The sequence below is a fragment of the Saccopteryx bilineata genome, chromosome 6, assembly GCF_036850765.1.
Source record: "Saccopteryx bilineata isolate mSacBil1 chromosome 6, mSacBil1_pri_phased_curated, whole genome shotgun sequence".
Lineage (NCBI taxonomy): Eukaryota > Metazoa > Chordata > Mammalia > Chiroptera > Emballonuridae > Saccopteryx > Saccopteryx bilineata.
The window spans coordinates 191,299,537-191,313,462 of NC_089495.1; the positions used below are offsets into that span (position 1 = coordinate 191,299,537).

The window sequence follows — 13,926 nt, forward strand, 5'->3', positions numbered from 1 at the left end:
ACTTCTGCTGAGGGTGGATGTGGGTCAGGAGTTTGTACTCCTGTGACATGTGACTTCAGACAGGTCCCGCCCTCTCTCTGAGTTGGATCTGAGGGCCCAGGCCTATCCATTGTCCATCATAAGGGCTTATCCCTGAGTTTAAAGATTCCCAGACTCAGGTGAGGGGGGTGATCCCTCTGCGAGGGCCTGTGACCCATGGGGCAGGGGCAGAGGACAGAGAGATCAGCCCATATCTGTGTTCCAGGCTTGGTGGGCTATGCACGCCTCTGTCCAGGAGACCAATATGAGGTACGGCCATCCTCTGGGGTCAGTCCTCAGGGCTCCCCACCAGGTCTTTGGGGGTCCCAGGGTCCCAGCTGGCAGGGAGGGCCCCCATGCAGGTGGCAAGGGGGGGGTACCCACCTGGGGCGGCAGCTGACCTGTCATCCTTGTTGGACCTTGCCCACAGGTGCTCATGCGCATGGGCCGCCAGCGCTGGAGGCTGAAGGGCCGGATCGAGTCTGATGACAGCCAGACCTGGGATGAGGAGGAGAAGGCCTTCATCCCCATCCTGCACGAGAACTTCGAGATCAAGGTGGGTGGGGCCTAGGGCCAGGGCCAGGGCCTCCAGCGGCTCGGCAAGGACAACACCCACAACTCCCTACCCCAGGTGACAGAGCTGCGTGGTCTGAGCTCGCTGGCGGTGGGCACAGTGACGTGCGACATCACCGACTTCTTCACGACCCGGCCGCAGGTCATCGTGGTGGACATCACAGAGCTGGGCACCATCAAGCTGCAGCTGGAGGTGCTGTGGAAGTGAGTAGGGGCCAGCCTCCTTCCATGCCCTGTGGCCCCTCTCCAGGGAAGCCCCAAAGTTCCACCTGGAAGTATACCACACAGAGCGCGAGCCTGATGGGTCTCGCTGGCTCCCCCTGGTGGCCTGACTATAACATAGCGTCCACTCGTGGGCATTTCTGCCTGCCTGCAGGGCCGGAGTCACAGTCACAGGACTGCGTCCCAGACAACTCCAGCCAGGCCTTTGTGCAAATGAGAGAGAGCAGATTTCTGGGAGGCAGAGAGGGTTTATCCAGACCTACCTGCTCTATGACTAGAATTGGCAAGACCGTGGGCCCCACCCAGCCTTACCTGTAACGGGGACTGACACAGGGGTCCTTCTAGAATGGTGCCCCTTACAGATGAGGAATCTGAGAGGGGTGGTGACATGGTTTGCCCAGGAAATGGCAGCACTGTCTACCGCTGGCCTGCTGAGCTTCTCCAAGGCACCTCTAAAGAGGGGTGGCATTCACATGTGTGGTCGCCCATCACTGCCCTGGCCACCTGGCTAAGGGCCCTCAGGGTGGTGGCTGTCTGAGAGACGGTTCCAAAAAAGGTTGAGGATGTGATCTCGAGTCCCTGGGCTCTGCCTGTGGTCTGGGGCAAGGCCCTGCCGCTCCCAAGGCCTCCATTCCCTCTCCAGTCCCCTGGGTTGTGGACATGCTTAAATGTCCTCCCAGCCATCAGTGACACCCCAGCCTTCTGTTCTCTCCCCAAGCCCGTTTGATACTGAGAGCTTCTTGGTGTCACCCAGCCCCACAGTCAAGTTCTCTGTGGGCAGCAGGAAGGGCTCCTTATACAACTGGACGCCCCCAAGCACCCCCAGCTTCCGGGAGAGGTACTACCTGGTGAGTGGCCTTGCCGGGCCGGGCCGCTGTGGTCATGCTGTGGTGGGTGGTGTTGGGCGACTCCCCAACCGCCAGCATTGGGACTGGGCTGAGCAGCCTGGCACCTCTCTGTGCAGCACGCTTTGGGGTCAGCCTCCCTTGCTTTGTGTTATCCTCTGTGCTTTCTGTACTTTTTCTTCCTTGATGCTGGTCCCTCTATTCCGGGGGGTGCTCTAGGCTTGATTGAGTCTCCTGGATGCCTGGAATAAGGTCTTTTGGATGGTCCTATCACCCCGGCCATGAACTTGGCCTCCAATTTATTTGTTTTAAACTTAAACTGAGTATGTTTCCAGTAGGTAATATCTTGACATAGTGTATAGTAAAACATCTCCTTCCTGTGACCTCCCGGGATCTAGGTCCCCTCTTTTGTGCTGTTGTCAACTTCTTCCATATCCTTCCAGAGATACTCTATGCCACCTGGGAGCAAATGCATCTTTCCCCCATCTTTTAATCCGTAACAGCCTTTCTAGCCTAATGATGCATTTGGACACTGGAGGTGTGAGGGATAAATGAGGCAGGACTCGAAGGCCCTCAGACCAGCCCATGTAAACACCTAATGCTTAATGTAATGATGAGCTGCAGTTTCTATACCGTGAGCACTTCTTGAGTATCGTATGTCAGGTCCTTCATTCACTTATCACTTCGCTCATTCAAAACTATGTATGTGCCAGGCTCTTCTCCAGGCTGGGTGAGGACTGTGCCCTCAGGGAGCAGTGCCCGCCCGCCCGAGGGTGGAAGGGCCATGGGGAAATAAAGCAGAACATTCTTTGGCAGGGAGCTCAGTCAGTGCAAAGGCCCTGAGGTGGGAATGTGTGAATGAACCTGGAGGGTATGAGAAACAGCAGGGGGCCCCTGGGGCTTGGAAAGTGCGGGTTAGAGGGGTGGTGATGGATAAGAGCAGAGAGGCTACAGGCTGCTGTCAGCACCTCCGAGTCAACTTGGTGGGCCTCAGCCATCCTGAGAAAGTGGGCAGGCAGAGCCAGTGTCTGTGGTAGGGGTCATGGGGACCCTCTGGGACCCTTGCTGTGGTCCCTGGCTTAGCCAGTAAGGTTGGTCCTGTGTTCCCCATCTTCAGTCTGTCCTGCAGCAGCCAGCTCCGAGGGCCCCCTCCATCCTCAGCTATCTGTCTGACAGCGACCTTCAGGGCCCTGGCCTGTGCAGCCAGAGTCAGGAGCTGCCTGAAATGGACTCCTTCAGCTCCGAGGATCCCAGAGACACTGAGACCAGCACATCAGCATCCACCTCGGACGTGGGGTTCCTGCCCTTGGCCATGGGCCCCAACGCCTCCATTGAAGAGGAAGCCCAGGAGGAACCCCCGCCCCTGGGCCTCCTGCCAGCGATGGCCCACCTGGCAGGAGGCTCATTTGTGGAGCGGCCTGGCTGGAGGGACTTGGGAGTAGAAAGCCCCAGCCTGCCACAGGGCTCCCCACTCCACAACCATACAATGCTGCGCAGCCTGAAGGACCAGGACAGAGAAACTGAGGATGGAGTGGACGAACCTGGGGTGAACCCAGAGAGGCCCCTGCAGGAGGTCCTGGACTTACTGCGGAGCACCGACCCCTCCCAGCCCCGGCTCCGGGAGCTGGAGTACCAGGTCCTCAGCTTCAGGGACCGGCTGAAGGTACGTCCACTCTGCTGGTGTGACGACTGAGAGTGGGCTCCGGGGGCAGCCAGCCTGGGCCACATCCCGGTCTCACCTCTGCATCACCTGGGTGGGCAATGTCTCCTCTCTGGGCCTCAGATTGCTCATTTGTCAAATGTGGATAACAAGAGCCCCATCGGGCAGGAAGGAAGATTAGGAGAAAGTCAGGGCTCAGAGTGGATAGCCTGCTCCATGTGCCGCCGGAACCCAGCCTCAGCTTGCATCTTCTGACTCAGCATTAAAATCCCAAACCTGAGCCGTCCTCACGGTCAGAGCTGGCGCTGTGGAAGGGCCCCAGCAGCCACACCCCCATGGTGAAACTTCTCCTCGACAGGGCCCACACCACACTCTGTTCTCCTGTGGCTCTCAGAGGTGCTGCCCTGGGCAGATTATTCTACTCTTTTTTGGTTTATATAATTTTTGGGGGGTGGGCCAGAGATAGTCTGAGAGAGGGACAGATAGGGACAGATGGACAGAAACGGAGAGAGATGAGAAGCATTAATCATCAGTTTTTCATTGCGTCACCTTAGTTCATTGATTGCTTTCTCATATGTGCCTTGACCGTGGGCCTTCAGCAGATCGAGTAACCCCTTGCTCAAGCCAGCGACCTTGGGTCCAAGCTGGTGAGCCTTGCTCAAGCCAGATGAGCCCGCGCTCAAGCTGGCGACCTTGAGGTCTCGAACCTGGGTCCTCCGCATCCCAGTCCGACGCTCTATCCACCTTGCCACCGCCTAGTCAGCCTATGCGTGTCCTTTTTGCAGTCTATATAGTGCTACGTTTTCCACATTTTTTTGTGCCCTTTTTTTTTGGGGGGGGCGATTATGCTGTTTTAAATGGTCCCCAGCGCACGCTAGTATCCTAAGAGCAAGACAGCGGTGATGAGCCTCACAGAGAAAATACTAAGGTTAGGCATGAGTTACGGGCTGTCGGCTTGGACTCATTGTTAAGGAATACATAGGAAGTACAGTGTCTTTAAACAGAAACACACATAAAAACAAGGTTATATAATGGCCGCTGGTGAAAATGTTGTGACCAGAGGCTTGTACCTTCTGCTTTTCGAGAAGGGGCCATGGCTCCAGTTTCACAAAGCCAGTAGTGACTCTATAAACCACCGCTGATGATGAGAATTGCCTGTGTGTATGCGCGCGCATGCGCATACAAGCATGCACGCACACGCATAGATATATAGGCATACATTTTTTTCCATCAGGAAAGGAAATCTCTGCAGCTAGCCTTATTATTCTCTTGTTGCTCACGGTTTTCTGTCGTTGGGCTCACCTTTCGGGACAGGCTGGGATCTCCACTAGTGGATTTCTAGAGGCTGAGGGAGGCGCCGGCCGGCGGCTCTGAGGCCCCAGCGGCTCTGAGGCCCCAGCGGCAGCGTGCGCTCGGCTCCCAGCGCTCACCGCCCCCCAAGGCAGGGCTGCTTTCCACCGCCCCTCCTCCCGCGTCTCCCTGGGAGAAGAGACACCTGGAATCCGCAGGCTAGCCTGGCATCTTTGAGCCCCCTGAAAAGGTGTTTGGCCTGACTCATACCATATTTTAAAAATAAATTAAAATTAGTTGTCAATATTTAAAAACAGGGAGGCTTCCCACAAAAATCTAGGTTTCCAGCTTTTCTTAGAAAACTGAACAATCTGGTGACATTGGCTCCAGGTTCCCAAGTGGCAGGTGGCAGCTGCAGCAGCAGCCTGTCCTCTTGTGGAAGGGCACCTGCTCTGCTTTCCATGGTCCCCCCACGACCACTCACCCACTCCTGTCACTTGTCCTGGCCCTAATGGGTGTCTGCGACCAGGTGAGATTTTTCAGATTTGTCTCTCTTGAGATTTGCACCACATACATTGTCACATGCCATTCAGGAGGGTCCTTGGGGAGTGGCGTACCCCCATGCCCATCACCCACTTGGAGGATGCTGTTGGGCGGGGGTGTAGCGGGGTGAGGGGGCCGGCTGCTCTCAGGCCTTGCTTGCCCACAGCCCCGCGGAGGCCGCCGGGAGCACAGGTCTGCCGAGAGCCTGATGGAATGCATCCTGGAGAGCTTCGCCTTCCTCAATGCCGACTTCGCCCCCCACGAGCTGTCCCTCTTTGGGGACCCCCAGGACCCCCGGTGAGTGCACCCACCAGCACTGACTAGATGACTAGCCTTAGCTTCATGCTTCCTATCGGCCTCCTGGCCCATGTCTCCCACTGCCCACTTGGTATTTACTTATTGTGCCCCCCACCCCGCATCCCCACTGCCTGGCACAGAGCAGGTCCCCAGTAGCCAGAGTGAATGAGAACAGCTCAGCCTGGCCCTGAGCTTTCTTCCCCGAGTAACAGATTTTAAAAAATCTTTAAAAATAATGATGAAAGACACAGCAGAGCCTCTGCCCTTGACCTAACTGACGCACAGCAGTAATTGTGGTCCCTGGCCCCTCTGCATAGCTGTCCACCCTCACCTACAACCCGCCTTGGCCTCCCTGATCAGAGCTCTCTAAGGAGTGAGGGTCCCCTCTACCCTAAGCAGAATGGTCACTCGGTTCTCCATTCAACTCAGAAATGACAGGACCCTGCCTCCGCCGCCATCACTGAGAGAGTCACCCAGGGAGCTCACAGCTGGCACCCCCGAGCTGGACATGCTGCTCATGGTCCACCTCCAAGTCTGCAAGGCTCTGCTGCAGGTGGCGAGGGGCCTGGGGGAGGGGAATGAGGGGGGAGAAGGCGGGGCTCCCAGCCAGGGGGTCTGGGCTGGGTTTGGAGTTCTTGCAGAGGGCTAATCTTGAAGGTGGGGGGCATGGTGCAGGGATGAGAACCAATGAGACTGAGGAGGTCCCCCCGTGGAAGGTTCAGGCCAGGCCCACGAGAAGAGTCATGTGGCTCTTACACAGCCCCGGCCCCGAGTCAAAGGCAGTGGCTGTGACTCCTTCAGTTATAGAAGCCAGAACTCCAATCCAAACTGGCTCAGCGGAAGAAAACATGTTTTGGTCACAGAATTGACAAGGCCAGAGGTGGGCTTCAGGCCCAGCTAGATCCAGGGTTTCAGATGTCATCATGACCGGACCTCTTCCTCTCTCAGCTCTTTCCTGCAGAGGTTGGCCTCACTTTCAGGCAGGCTGGTCCCTTCTGGTGGCAAAGGCAGCCCCTGGAAGCTCCAGCCTATGTCCTACTGTCTCAGCCACCATGGTGAAGGGGGAATCCCCAGGTGACAGAGCTACCACGGGGATAAAAAGGGTGGGCACGGGGCAGGTGGGGGCCAGGGTCATGACGGCTGACATCAGAGGGCGTGTCTGTGCTAACTTGGGGCGCTGTGGGCTGCTTCCCAGAAACTGGCCTCTCCTCGTCTGTCGAGGGTGGTGCAGGAAAGCCTTCTGGAAGAGGCTGCGCAGCAAAAGCAGGTTCTGGAAACCCTTTCTACGCTTGATTTTGAGAAGGCCAGCAAGGCGACATCCATTGAAGAGAGTAAGTAACTGCCAACCGCCACGGGCTGCTTGTGGGAACGGCACGGAGTGACGGGCTTCGAGTGCAGGGTAGTCTCCATCTCCCCGGACGTCCCAAGTTAACCGGGGCCCAGGGTGTCTCAGGCTGGACTGGGCTCACAGACACACTGTAGGGGCAGGAAGGGAGGCCCCAGCCGTGGAGGGAGCAGCACCCGCTCTGTGGTCAGCTGTGTGACTCTGGGCACAAGAGCCCCGAGCCTCAGCTTCCCCACCCGGATAATGGGCCGGCCACTGGGGAAGGTCCAATGAAGGGATCCTCGGGACACACACCAGGCACACAGCATGAGCTCAAAAAAATGTAGCTGGGACCCCAGTTCTGCCTCCACCCCCTGGGGTCTCCCCTTGTCCAAAAGAAGAGGCTGGTGACAGTCAGCTGCTTGTTCTGTGTGTCACACTCGAGTGTGGGAAAAGGACACTGCATATTGCTCCTGAGGTCCCTGACCGCGAGTCCCTGTGGAGGGAAACCTTTGGGCCCCTGTGCTTGCTCTTCCCGCCGCAGCCGGGTGTCTGAGGCTGGGCTTTCAGTCATCCCGCAGGCCGCATGGAGGAAGGGCTGCCTGAAGCTGTGGAGGGGGTGCACAGAGCCCGGTGGGGTCCTGGCCTGTCCTGCCGCGACGCTGCTGAACCAGCTCAAGAAAACCTTCCTGCACAGAGTCCGGGGGAAGTACCCGGGACAGCTGGAAATAGGTAGTGCCCCTCCCTCCCCAACAGGAGGCGCTGTGCCGAGTCCCCGTGCCTTCAGTAGTGTCACAGCAGGCCTCATCGTAGCCCTAGCTCCATCCCTGAGTGTCTTTATGGCATCAAACGGAGGTCGTTTCCCAGGGTGACCACAAGTCACCTCCTTTTCCTGGGGAGACGAAGGAGTCGTCTGTGAAACTGCAAACGATAGTGGGTTGTTGCATTTTTCTGGGGACAGATTCCATAGCTCCCACCAGAACCCGACAAGGGTTAAGCAAGAACCTTCATGGGAAGGTAAGCAGGCCTTTATCTGCCCCATGAAAGTGTCCTGACATGTCTTCAGAATGCAGAGCATTTCTGTTAAATATCTGAGAGGTGACAGCAGAACTCTGGGTAGTGTCTCTGGAATGAAGCAGTTCTAACCAGCATCTGGGCCGCTCAGTGGCCTGCATATTCCCAGGCCCTGGCCCTGGCCACATGGACGTTCCCTCAAGACCGCCCCAGTGCCCCGCTGGACCATGCTCCTTCTCCTGGGCACAGCAGGCACAGGGGGAGACACCCGCCTGCATGCCGTTAGAAAGCTTTTACCTGACCCGGCCACGCTGGGTAAGGAGCTCCGGGGGGCGAGGTCTCCGTCTCTCCTCACGGCTTTGTCCTGTGTCATCAGTGTGCCGCAGGCTCCTGGAGCAGGTGACCAGCTGTGGTGGGCTGCTCCCCCCAGGAGCCAGCCCCTCCGAGCAACAGACTGTCACCTGGTTCCAGTTTCACAGCTACCTGCAGAGGCAAAGTGTCTCAGACCTGGAGAAGCACTTCGCTCAGCTCACCAAGGAAGGTAGGGGACTGGGGAGGGTGACAGGTGGCCTCAAAGCCACATGTAACAAAGGAACTTCCATCTTTGGAAGTCCCGACTCTTGGAAGCCAGTTTTTCAGAACTGTGTCTTTCCCTTCCAGCTGTCCTGCTGAAAATCCCAATGTAATTAGATTCCACACTCAGCCCATGTTAGATGAAATTAGCTCTAGGGGAAGAAGGCTTTACTCAGCCCAGAGCAGAGGTCAGAGCTGGCCAGTGTCCTTGAAGTATGGGCTGGGGTTGTATTAGTTTTCAGGCGAATTTGATCCCTTGCTAGAAAGCCTTCCTAGAGACTCCAGGAGGCCCCTCCGAAGACAGTCCAGACTTGGCCTTGGTGAACCCATGAGTGTGCTCTGGGAGTTGCTTCTCCATGGCTAATGGCAGGGGCTACACTAACCTGCAGTGCAATCAGAGATGGACCCTGGGCCCACTTCTTCTGTCCCTTCCAGTAACCCTTGTCGAGGAGCTGCAGTGCAAGGGGCAGGCCAAGATGGTCAGGAAACTGCAGGGGAAGCGGCTGGGCCAGCTGCAGCCCCTGCCCCAGACGCTCAGGGCCTGGGCGCTGCTCCTGCTGGACGCGACTCCGAGGGTGTGCAGGGCGGCCAGTGCTTCCCTGGCCAGCGCGGCCAAGAACAAGAGCTTTCGGGAGAAGGTACGGTCTGAGGAGGGGAGGTGGCGGCCTCCTGGCCACAGGTGTGGGGAGATGGAAGCAGGCAGGCTTTCTTTCTCAGAAAAATAAAGTCGTGTGTGACCGTGGGCTGCATTCACTGCGAGATATTTGGATTTAGGGATGCTCCAAACATGAACGCTGCTCTCCTCACAGCACCGCCATCGGCAACACCAGCCCTGGGGAGGGGTCTAGGCTGGGTGGCCAGGCCATCACATATGGTTCTGAGTCACCCACAGAGCCACATGGCACACACTTACCTCCCCCACCTCAGGGTTTCTAAAGCAACATTATGTGGTCTCTTAGAAGATGTCACTTGCATGTAGTTTGTTAGCATTCCAATAGTAATACTCATTTACTTGCAATTTATACACGTGGCTGGTTGTTCCTTATGTTCAATCCATTTCAAAACCAAGAAATTGGACCCCTCTGCCTTTTAGGTTCCTGGATCTGTGACTATTCTTCATTTAAGGTACAGCCCCCAAGGTAGGGGAAGGGCACTATTAGGGCTCACTGAAGGCCAGGCACATCTCCATGTGCTTACAACTATTTTGAGAAGGAAGTGCCAGCTTTATTTTCCAGAGGAAGTGACTTGGCCATATGACCAGTGTGTGGGCAGAACTGTCTGGAAGGGGGTGATGAAGAGATGCTTCTCCTTCTGGCCCGAAGAGCAGCGTGCTAGGGTAGCTCCATCGTGTGTACAGTTGTCCTGGCTGGGCATCCAACTGGACACCCGATTCCTCTGATTTAGCATTTTCTCTGGATAGCAGTTTCAGAACATTCTGTAAACATTATTAGACAAAAAGAGCTTTTTTCATCTGATGACCACCAGCCCAGGGACCAGTGTTTTAGCGATAAGCTCAATACTCTAGTAGACAGCTCAGGACTGCACCTGACCCAAAGATGAATGGCTCGTGGGCACCCCCCGCCCCTTCATTCACAGCAGCCTTATTTCCCAGGCTGTGCTTTTCTACACCAACGCCCTGACCGAGGATGATGCAAAACTCCAGCAAGCTGCATGCATGGCACTGAAACATCTCAGGGTGAGTTCAACCCTGTCCTCACTGGTGATGGGGGAAGCCTGCTTGCGGTTACTGTTAAAGTTAGTTCATTTCAACATTTTTCTACCAGGACCAAAACAAACAAAAATAAAATAAAATAAAGAAAAAAAAAGTCACTGCTAGCTAAAGAGCTGGGTTAGAGGAGCAGCAGCCAGTCGTCGGCCCCACTAGCAGAGTCCCCTCCATAGCGAGCATTTGCTCTGGTTCCGGGTAAACAAGCAGATGGTTCCAGGGACTTAATTCTGAACTCTTCGATGATATGTTTTAATATCCTCAATTAAAAATTTTCTAAAAGTTTGTTGTAGGGAAAAAAATGTGAAACATAAAAATGTCAATGATCTGTTATCCTAATACTAGTGATGTTTTGGCATATTTCTTGTTTGGGAGTGTGTGTGAACATTGAAAACAGGTAATATTAGCCTGACCAGGCGGTGGTGCAGTAGATAGAGCATTCGACTGGGATGCCGAGGATCCAGGTTCAAGACCCCGAGGTCGCCAGCTTGAGCGCGGGCTCATCTGGTTTGAGCAAAGCTCACCAGTTTGGACCCAAGGTTGCTGGCTCAAGCAAGGAGTTACTCAGTCTGCTGTAGCCCCTCCCCCCGTCAAGACACATAGGAGAAATCAATTAATGAACAACTAAGGAGCCGCAATGAATTGATGTTTTTCATCTCCCTTCCTGTCCTGTCTGTCCCTCTCTCTGACTCTGTCTCTGCCACAAAAATAAAGAAAACAGGTAATATTAAATATAGTTTTAAAACAGTGAGCAAAGTAAGTTTTTGTTAGACTGTTAGTCTTTGGAATTTTTTTATGAAGGGTCTATCAAAGGTATACAGTGGTACCTTGAGATACGAACAGACCAACATATGAATTTTTTTTAAGATATGAGCTGCAACTTGGTCCGTATTTTTGTTCGAGATCCGAGCGAAATTCCAAGATATGAGTCGTGATTCAGGAAGCTGCCGCTAGTTGGCGCATTGGCGCATGGGTCCAGTATCGGCAGTTTGATAACTAGTTGACTGACTTACAAGCTCGGTTATAGAACGAATTAAACTCATACCTCAAGGTACTGTAACCGAGCTCGTAAGTCAGTCAACTCATATATCAAACAAATTTCTCCCATTTAAAATAACTGAAATAGATTTAATCCATTCCAGCCCTGTGAGACATCCCCAAACCATCCTAAATTATGAAAGAAGACATTTTAAATTAAGAAACACACATGTATACTTTACCAATGCATAACAAAATATATGAAATAAAAGAAAATAGTGTTATTTAGTACTGTATTCTTACCTTGGAGACAGACGAGTGGGGCTAATGGAGGTAAATGGTGGAGGAGGAGGGAGGGAGGGAGGAAGGGATGCAGGCACTGTAGACACGTACATAAACTAAAACTGCATTTTCTTAACTAAACTAAACTAAAACTGCATTTTATTTAAACAAAACTAAATTTGCACTTTCTTTACTTAAAATGAAACCACAAAAACTAGCGGTAGCTTCCCGAATCACAACTCGTATCTCGGAATTTTGCTCGTATCTCGAACAAAAATACGGACCGAGTCGCAGCTCGTTATCTTAAAAAAAATCGTATGTTGGTCTGCTCGTTTCTCGAGGTAACACTCTATTCTCATTTTCAAGCCGGGCCTTTTAATTGTCCATCTATGCTGTGGCCTGCTTGCTGGCAGGTGTCAGGACTGAAAAGATGAGACACTTGCAATGGTCTTTCTGATGAACCTAAGGCCACGTAGGCAACCAGAACCTTCAGAGAAAGGTCTCAGACCCCAGGGACTATTCTAGGGCGGGTCCTGCAGGGATTATATATACAAGTGGATTCTACCTGCTAAAGTGTCTCCTCCTAATGAACCCTCTTTCCTCCAAGCAGGGCATTGAAAGCATTGATCAGATTGCCGGCCTGTGCCAATCTGACCTGGAGGCCGTGCGAGCAGCAGCCCGTGAAGCCACACTGTCATTTGGTAAAGTATAGCACCTAGAATCCTGTGCAGTGCAGTGGGGTTCTCGGGTCCTTAGCGAGGTTGTGCTAGAGCAGCCACAGCCAGCTCTCGAAATATGCAAATTAGTACAAGGATGAGCACTGTTAGCAACCCATTTAACTGCCTTTGGTCAAAGCAGGTGTTTTTCATGGTCGAGGTGGCAAGAAACGCTTTATTTCCTTCTTAAACTTCAGTTTATGTTTCTTGGGAATGAATGTGCATGCAAGGGACACAATTCACATCCAGTTGACTGTCCTGGATGTAGAGGCAAGGCATGAGCCAGCCAGTTAGGAGCTCCCGAAGTGCTCCCGGCCCTCCCCTATACAGCAGCGCCCGAGACCCAGGCGTCCAGAATCGCTAAGGCCATCTTGACCTGCCAGAGTAGGAAACACAGGCAGGGGACAATCCCATGACAAATGACCTTAATATTGCAGGAGAGAAAGGTCGCTTCGCCTTTGAGAAGATGGACAAACTTTGCTCAGAACAAAGAGAAGAAGCCCTTTGCCAGGAGGCAGATGTTGAAATCACAATATTTTAAAAAGCCTCGACTGAAGAGCTGAAATCTGGCATCTCTGTTTTTGCTGCTGCCCAGGCTCAGCACAGGGACCAAGCTGTGGATGAAGCCACACTGGGAATGCCCCTGAAGTGTAAACCGGCCAGAGCCGCTCCGAGTCTCTCGGGTCAGTTACAAAGCTCGAGGGCACAAGTGGGACCTCTGTACAGGAGGGACAGGAGGTGATATACGGCACTTCAAAGGCCAAACCACTTCAACCAAACTATCACCTTTTGGCTTTGGGAATCTGTCTCCTCTGGGATGCAGAGCCAGCCACACCATGAAGGAATCGAGGCCTGGAATAAAAGGCTCCAAGATGAATGTGAACTTGTCCCCTCGCAGGTCAGCTGGCTCAGCACTTCTCGTTCGACAAAGGCTGGGATGGAGGCCAGCAGGCCTGTGAGCTTGCTAAGGAAAGAGTGCAGGTTGAGTCACTTCCACTGCCGGAGCTGTCACCTGGGTGACCTGGGGAAGGTGGGAAGGCACAGAGCCACGGTGTCTATGATTCAGCTCTTAACCGCCTGGTGGCAGCCTGCTGCCCAGGGACCTTATTTTCACCGTGTTCAACAGCACAAAGGCAAGTGGAAGTCTCAAGTGTCATGTCAGTAAAAGCCTTCACTTTGACCTCACTAATCGAAGTCACATCTAACTTCTGAAGCAGGTCAATTTAGGGCCCATTATATAAATTGCTTCAGAAGCCACAGGCTGGTGTGAAGATTTTGCTGAAGAGCATGTTGCTTTAATGAAAGAAAATTAGTTTCTTATTTAAGTTAAGACTTGAACATGCCCTGAGCAGTTTGTGTTAACAATGTCCAGATAACCTGGGGTATGAATATGGCTGTCAGCAATGGCATTAGAGAACTCTGTAACTTAAAACATTTACATTTCCTGTATATAGTTTGTGCTTTTCGATTTAATGTAGTATTTATTTGCCTTGTTTATATGTTCAACTTTATGAAACTTCAATTAAAAAAGATTTTTATTGGTATTTCACTTTACCTGAAAAAAGTCAAGAGTACTGTAGTTGTTTTCCTAAACACCCTGCTGAGGGGAGAAGTCGCCCCTCCTGTCCCTCGGTGTGCTCCCTCCAGTGTGACACTGTGAAGTGAGCTCTCCCACAGCAGCAGCAGGCGAGGAAGGGCAACGTGCCCCTAGGACTTGCCGCCCCTGCTCAAGGGCTCCCTCAGCAGGCGTAGGAAGGGCGGCGTGCCCCTAGGACTTGCCGCCCCTGCTCAAGGGCTCCCTCAGCAGGCGTAGGAAGGGCAGTGTGCCCCTAGGACTTGCCGCCCCTGCTCAAGGGCTCCCCCAG

The 13,926-nt window shown here is 53.6% G+C and overlaps 1 protein-coding gene across 3 annotated transcripts in view; it reads left to right on the plus strand.

The window, feature by feature from the left end:
- Positions 1–13,677, plus strand: part of RIPOR3 (RIPOR family member 3) — a 70,310-nt gene extending 56,633 nt beyond the window's left edge. For 2 of the 3 annotated variants that reach the window (XM_066236431.1, XM_066236430.1), the window contains exons 9-22: positions 245–288; positions 449–574; positions 650–795; positions 1,532–1,661; positions 2,776–3,321; positions 5,318–5,448; positions 5,878–6,001; positions 6,644–6,779; positions 7,343–7,504; positions 8,163–8,327; positions 8,795–8,997; positions 9,972–10,055; positions 11,956–12,046; positions 12,499–13,676. In XM_066236431.1, the coding sequence (XP_066092528.1) occupies positions 245–288; positions 449–574; positions 650–795; positions 1,532–1,661; positions 2,776–3,321; positions 5,318–5,448; positions 5,878–6,001; positions 6,644–6,779; positions 7,343–7,504; positions 8,163–8,327; positions 8,795–8,997; positions 9,972–10,055; positions 11,956–12,046; positions 12,499–12,602 (2,192 nt within the window). In that variant the 3' untranslated portion in view covers positions 12,603–13,676. Of the gene's footprint in view, positions 1–244; positions 289–448; positions 575–649; positions 796–1,531; positions 1,662–2,775; positions 3,322–5,317; positions 5,449–5,877; positions 6,002–6,643; positions 6,780–7,342; positions 7,505–8,162; positions 8,328–8,794; positions 8,998–9,971; positions 10,056–11,955; positions 12,047–12,498 lie in introns of all 3 variants that reach the window. The other variant, XM_066236432.1, reaches the window with a different exon arrangement.
- The last annotated feature ends 249 nt before the right edge of the window (positions 13,678–13,926 follow it).